Source organism: Puntigrus tetrazona, chromosome 6 (assembly GCF_018831695.1).
Source record: "Puntigrus tetrazona isolate hp1 chromosome 6, ASM1883169v1, whole genome shotgun sequence".
NCBI lineage: Eukaryota > Metazoa > Chordata > Actinopteri > Cypriniformes > Cyprinidae > Puntigrus > Puntigrus tetrazona.
Window position 1 is genome coordinate 6,080,204 of NC_056704.1, and position 7,541 is coordinate 6,087,744.

A 7,541-nucleotide genomic window follows, 5' to 3' on the forward strand; every position below is an offset into this window, starting at 1 on the left:
ACACACACACACAAACACACACAACTCCATGTGTCAAACTTCATGAGTGCAAACATCTTGTTTCTCATCATGACAGTCTATGTAAGTGTTTTGTAGCATTTATACTTACTCTTCAGTAACAATGTAGCCGAAGTCTCCATCATGTGGACTTGAATATGCTGCAACATTCACTTCCACTCTCAAACCCTTCTTTTCCACTTCCTCTTTTTCCATGGAATTTTTTTGTGTCTCTTCTCCTGATTGAACCTCTGCTTTCACTTCCGGAGAACCATGCGTCCACTGTTCTACTTCAACATCCTCCGCTGGCTCTATATCCAAAGTGTCAGGTTCCATTTTCTTCCTCATCAGGTCCAGTTCTGTTTGCGTTGTCCGGCTCTGGACATTCTCCAAACTAGCTCTCAATGGGCTTCCAGCATTTGGCTGGTCAACGTACCTCAGAAAAGGCTCTTCTGCTTGGGGAGGATGCACAGATCCAGGGCCAGAGTTATGATCCAGGAACTCAAGCAGCTGGCTGATAAAACCTTTGTTCTGGAAACAGAAAATTAAAGTGGGCATACTATTGACTATCACAAAAACATGAGTCACACGGCCCTGTGTATTTACACATATTACCTTATCATCAGATTTAAGTGTAGTGTCCTCTGCTTCTGTAAACACAATTCATAATTATAGTAAATTTATGGTTTTGATTGATCAAAATAAGCAAGTGGATACTAATCAAATGTTTTGTTAAGGGGTGACTACCTTTATGTGTGCTGTTATCATCTGCTTTCTCCATCTGATGTAACTCTTGACTGGGTTCCCTCTTTGCCTCCACTTCATCCTGTATGGCTTCTCTACCTTTGACCCCTTTCTCTCTATCCACCACCTGCAGGGCCTGGGTGATGACTTTGGAGAGCTTGTCCAGGTCCTTTGGTGTCAAAGTATCCACATTGACACTCTGACGTCCGAGCTGGTTAACCACTCCATCAATGAACTTCTCTGAGAGACAACAGAAGCAAAGATAGAAAGACTTGGGATTTTATGTGTACAAGAACCCTCTACTCTAATATGCATGACCCCAATTTGATTAAAAAATGTATAAACCCAGTACGAAAACTGTCAGTGTTTGCTTGTAATTCAATAAATGCCCCTAACAGGGTAATTGCTCACCACATTATACTTAATTCTTCTGACATAAGTATTTGGAGCCAGACTGTGTTTTTCATATTTCATCTCAGTCTTTTTCTGATTAAGATAATTTTTTTTTTTAAGTTAAAGTTTTTTTTTATTTTGAGGCACGAATTATCATAATATCATAATAATATCAATGTTTCTTCAGATTAATCCTGAAAATTGTAATTATAATGCAAAAATTCATCACAGCCAATATAATATGGCCCTGTTTCTCCTTTTTAACGTAAAATAAGTTTGACTAAACATATTATTAGAATTGAATTCTTGATTTGTTTCTCCTGGCATTTTTTAATGCACACATGAATATTTATATAACAAATATACAGGGAAGATATAGAAGAGAAATATAGATAGAAGAAGGATTAGCTCACCATCTACTGAACTAAGGGCTTCCTTGTAAGCAGGGCTGCTTGCTGAAGATTTGAAAAACAATTTTTCGATTTGAGGCTTTGGAGGTTGCTTGGAAGCTCCTGGCAGTTTTTCTATTTTGGTAGCAGGAGTGCGCTGAAGGCTAAAGTAACGCAGCTTTCCCTGTGTTTGACCTTTACCAGGATCTTGTGCTCTCATGGGCCCAGCTTGATACTGCTGAAGCTCAGCGAGAGGGACTCCAGTACGATCCTGCTCATAACCAGTGAAGTATGATTGAGCCGGAGGTGGTTGTTTCACAGCGGCCTGGAAATCAGGCTGGCCTTGCAGGAAAGAGATGTAGGGTAAAGGAGGCTTCTCTTTGAGCTGGATTACTCCCTTATGATCACGGGGTCTATCTCCCTTGTGCTATGGGAGAAAAATAAATAAACATGTCAGTAAATGCATAGATAATATACATAATATACATATGGTTTTGTATCAAAAACTGATAGAAGATAATAACTTGTGTGAAAGTGTTTTAGTCTTATTTTTTTTGCTCCGTGTATCATCCTGCTTTATTTTATAAAACAATTATATTCCTTTTACCTTCGCAGAATAGAAGGCCAAGCTGACGTTAGAACAGCGGGGTGGGCTTCAATGAACAAACCAGGACATACACTGCTGGCTCAAAAAGCACTGCAGGGTACTAATGTTCAATAGTGCAGTGAACTTTTCAACTCTCACGACTGTTAACTTCATGAACAGTTGTTTGGTGATGGTGTTTTTTAGTACCAAGCAGACTACAAGCAGATTACATGTCCCCGGTAGCTATGTGCTTATCTGACAGTTATCTAATGAAGTGCAGAGCAAGTAGCAACATATGGCCATTTTTTGCAAAATCTGACATTGCCAGCATATACAGTGCACTTGTTAGAAGTACATTGAAATAAGGCATTTAGCAACTACAGTATTTTGTACACCTCGAAAGCATATCCACGTATGTGTGGTGTTCTGCCCAGTATACAGTCTCAAGCTGAAAATATGTCCTTCCAAAACTACTGACTTCAAGGAGAACTGCCATATAGTCAGTATGCTTCCAAATACTTCAACTGATATGTGAGTAAACAGAACTATTCATTTATGAAGTTGTTGGAAACTCACCTTCCAAAGCACTTGTTGCCCTTGAGGACTCTGTTTGAAGGAGCCGACATCAGAAGGCAGGAAACCTTGAAGGTACCTCTGCAGTGTCCTGCTCACTTCTTCTTTCTGAGCCTTCAGCTTCCTGTCCCCATCGGGAATGTTTCTAATACAATTTCATGTTCAAAAACATATAAACAGATTATAGTAGATAAAGTGTCTAGAATACAAACCTGTCCAGATCAGATTATCACTTCAATTTGTGAACACTTTTACAGTATTAATAACGCTTGATTAATGTTTATTTCTACACATACTAATACACTTTAACTATGAACAATAGTATATTAAAAATATCATTAACCTAGATAATTAAATGCTATGCAAATAATGTCAAGACACCAAATGCAAATGTTAAGGGATAAAACTTGTACTACTAGTGTCATCAATAACTGTTACATAAAGATACTAAAACTGAATTAATAAAAAAGCTACAACAAAAGTTTCCATAAACGCATTATTGTCACGGATGCTAAACATAACAGAGGATTTAGGAGCTCACCTGGAATTGCCACTGAAACGAGAAAAGGTGTTTGTAAATCCTTCAAGAGGAACCTTGGGTAGTTGTGAGAGCTCTTTTGAGATTACCTCCTGAGTTGTGTCATCCTGCCAAGTATATCCTATAATAAAGCGGACAGAGAAAACCATAAAGTAACGTATACATAAACTAACCGGATTATATTCAAAGAAACCCCGCTTACACCTTGAATTGCTGACATTTAAAAAGACATTACAAAGACCAGACAAGAGAAACTATTTTAAGTCACCATCATGGCTGAAGCACACTGCTGCTCTCTTTGCCCACAAGCAGAACTTTAAATAACTTGCTGCTGATATTCAAAGTATTCACCTTAATTAGTTCATATTTTTCATGCGGTCTAAAGACTTGCACAGTAATCTGAAGAATTGTGTACACAATTATTCACCTGAATTAAGCATTATTAATAGCTACGCTTTGAGGAATGTGAAATGTCTGGTCAACATGGCCAAGATGAAAAAAACAATTAGGAATGAAACAAGACCNCATGCGGTCTAAAGACTTGCACAGTAATCTGAAGAATTGTGTACACAATTATTCACCTGAATTTAGCATTATTAATAGCTACGCTTTGAGGAATGTGAAATGTCTGGTCAACATGGCCAAGATGAAAAAAACAATTAGGAATGAAACAAGACAAGAGCAGGTCAGAATCTCTACACTTCCTGAATTCCATGGAGGAGAAACATAAATAGAAAAACACCAAACTGATGCATCAAATCACATCTTGTGCATTCTGAAAACGTGTTCACCCAGCTTACATGCAAATGTCACCCAATCAGACATACTTGAGATTGTTCACCACACTAAGGGACACAGGTATGTGGTGATTGAATGGATGGATGGGAGGAATGTCATTAACCAGCCAAAGATGCAGAGGAACGAATAAAGATCTGAAGAGCATCTCCTTAAGCCCCTATAGATGTGACCTCATTAGCCTTCCACCAGCCTCCAACATTCAGTCCTGTTAATCTGTTTTCTTGGAAACATGATGGGTTGGGGCCAGACAATGTAAATCTCTTATTTACATATATCGCTAAAAAAGGCAGAAGACAGATCGTGGGCTTACAGTGGGGCCTCAGCTCAGCTGGCTTACAATTAAATATCATCTGCCACCATCTGTGGATTCTATACATCACCTAATAGCATGTCGGGTGAAGGAGAGAAATGTCACATTACAGATACTGTGACTTTTTGAGGGAACCCGAAGACGTGTGCTAATAATATAACATGCAAAACATGTAATCAGTTTTTTATAGATAGATTTCTTGTCAATTAATTTAATCAACAAACTGTTTGCTAGAAGATTTTTCATTTAACAATGAGACAAAAATTTGTACCATGACTTAATTTGAAGCTAAATAGAAAGTGCTAGTCACACTCAATACATAATTGGCTTAATAACTAAAGCATAAGAGACTATTTGTTAAAAAATTGTATATAATATATATTAATGGCTACACCTTGCGTACCTTTAAGGTACCAGTATGGACCCTTCAGGTTCTAAGATGCACCTATTGAACAGGTACTGTGCCAGTGACAACTTTTGTACCTTTTTTTCTGAGAGTGTATCAACATTTAACATATACTTGGTTTAATTTTGCACAGTTTCATCAACTGAAATTATATCTTTATTCATAAAAATTAGTTGCAATTTTAAAAACTGATTAAATTAATGAACATGAAAAAACTTCATGGTAATTTTATCCAAAACCAGAAATAACTGTTTAAAACTGCATAAAAATTCAGTGAACAGCATAAGAGAAATTGCAAGCACAAGGCCAGTTGAGCATTTATGTGTTACGCCAGCTTTTACCCTCCATGGAAACACACACACTTACGATGTTGTTATACCTTCCTGTCACCCAAGAGCTTCACCCTTTTGCCTCAGCAAAGGTCCACCTCATTAGGTCTTGGATGGAGCCTGATATAATGTGCTATTACTAATTAGCAGACTGGTCATTGATGTCGCTGCTATCAAAACGTGTGTGGGGGTGATGGTGGTGGTGGGGGTGTCTTCCAGACATCTATTGCTTTTTTTTAAGCGAACGCCGTTTTTTTTTTAAGCGAACGCCGTGATCTTCAAATATTTAAATCCCTTTTTCAGCAACAGACGTGCCTTCCGTTCTTTGTTTTGACTGGCTTTTGGTTGTGCGGGTCAATACGCAAATGAGTGCACAAGTTAATGTGGAACCATCTTCCAATTAGTGAAGCTGACAAACACTGATTTAATTCTGTTCATCATGAATTGCCTAATTTATTGTGATAGTATAATAGCATAAATTAGGCAGGGGGGCAGGTGGGCTTTTCCTGGATTATATGGGATTTCCATAGTATCTTCATGAAATAATTAATTTAACTCAGGTGGCGCATTCTACAAATATGGTACACCCTGGTATCCCATTTAAACATTAGAAGCCCAAATATTTTTTTTTCAGTTGTCATTGCAAAAGCAAGCTACTATGGTTGCAATACTGTTATCTTGCATAAATTGCATTCATTATTAAAAGTAGCTAATATATTTTACTGTGATTTTATATGTTTTTGCATTTGGTTCCATTAAAACCATTAACAATTACAGAATGATCATCAATTTACAGTTTATCATTTGCAAACATTGGATATCTGGTTTCCATTCAGCTATTACTATCTGAGATCTAATATTCCTTATCTAAATATTATGAAAGGTCATCAAAACCTCCTTTGCCTCCTACGCACACCACACAAGCCCAATCTACTGCAAAAGTCTTCACCAATGGCCAGAAAATGGCAAAAACAGAAAACACTGCATCAATGTGTGTTAGTCAAGCATCTGTTTAGAACAGCATTTAGGAATTCCTCAAGAGAGGGATTCTGGACAGATTAATACTCTCTGGCTGTCTTGAGTGAAGCCCATGCAAAATTATGTGAACTTTGCTACACAGCAACAGATGCAGAAAGATGGAGAAATAATATATTCATAAGCCCTCTATGGAAAAGAAAACCAGCAAGAGTGTTGTAGAAACTGTTGACATTTACTGTTTCGAAAAGCACTTTTGAAGAATAAAAAAAAGAAAGAAATAACCCAAACTAAATGCAATAACAAAATGTGAATCATATTGACAGGTTTGTTAACTCAAATGTTTTGCAAATATGCAAAAGACAATTAAAAAAAAAAACACGTCCAAGGACACATGCGCTTCTGCTCTGTTAAAGCACTGATTGTAATAATTGCCAACGGTTTATTTAGGGATGTAGGAATGTAATGGTCCCTGTTTAGTAAAGCTGTTTTACCAGCCCTCCTGTCAGCTAACTTTGAGTGTGCAAAGAAGAAATTTAAGCAAAATGTAGGACTCATTATTTAGCATGTTGGAGGGCTTACACACAGGCTAACAGGTACCAATCAAATGTGTTTTTCACAGCCTGATCTGTCAGATACAGTGCTTCTCTCACACTATCAAATAAACAACACATAAATACATTTGTAGCACACCCAAGATTGTTTGGCAGAGTATAGCATTTTCCCAGCATGCATTGTGGCTGCTGAAATCTAATTTGTTGCCTATTTATTGCTGTTGAATTGTACTGTATTGTTATGCAGTTGTGTTCTCCTGTTTATTTGTGTTGTTATGCCACTTGCAAGTTTTATACCGATGTTTTCATCCTACTTCTAGTTACCATAGTTGCGCAGGATGTGCCAGTTCATTATTTGTCTCCTCGTGTCTTTCACTTTTAGTTCAAGCTCAAATGCGCTTCCATGTGAACTATATGGTGTTAAAATCTGAACTCCACATAACTGTATTTACTGTCGACCTACAGCTCACCACAGCATCTAAACAGCTGAAAACAAACTGACCATCTGGTTACTACGGTACTATGATATTCTGCACATTGGTGTGGAAAGATATTTCAAGAATCTGTTGTAAAGCAAATGAATTCCCAAGAGTTTTTGAACATCTCAGCCGCACGCAAACATCTACACAGGTGTCATGGATGGTTTTAAGAGGTATTCGTCAAAAATGTAGTGCACTATTGTGGCCAGTGTCCCCTGCTCGCTTTCTGTCTTCGCACTCTTGCTCCCCCGTGTCTCATCTCTCGTGGGCCATGAGAGTAAGTAGCTCTAATGCACATGTCAAGGTGGATCACTTTGCTTCGCTGAGCTTCTATCTGAACATGGAGTTTCTACTTGGATGATGGTAGGACCAGAGGTCATTGGTAAGCCTGGAGGGCCTTGTTACGCATCTATAAACTTCTCACGGCAGCAGTGTCTCTTCATACGTCTTGTGTTGTGTTACCTGTACCC

At 38.0% G+C, this 7,541-nt stretch overlaps 1 protein-coding gene across 1 annotated transcript in view; it reads right to left on the reverse strand.

Annotated features, from left to right (window-relative positions):
* The window catches only part of LOC122346771 (receptor-type tyrosine-protein phosphatase-like N), a 63,519-nt gene that overhangs the window by 22,006 nt on the left and 33,972 nt on the right, over positions 1–7,541 (reverse strand). The window contains exons 4-9 of the mRNA XM_043241627.1: positions 3,224–3,341; positions 2,686–2,827; positions 1,548–1,950; positions 745–981; positions 613–647; positions 110–528 (exon numbers count right to left, since the gene is read on the reverse strand). Coding sequence (XP_043097562.1) covers positions 110–528; positions 613–647; positions 745–981; positions 1,548–1,950; positions 2,686–2,827; positions 3,224–3,341 — 1,354 coding nt within the window. The remainder of the gene's footprint in view (positions 1–109; positions 529–612; positions 648–744; positions 982–1,547; positions 1,951–2,685; positions 2,828–3,223; positions 3,342–7,541) is intronic.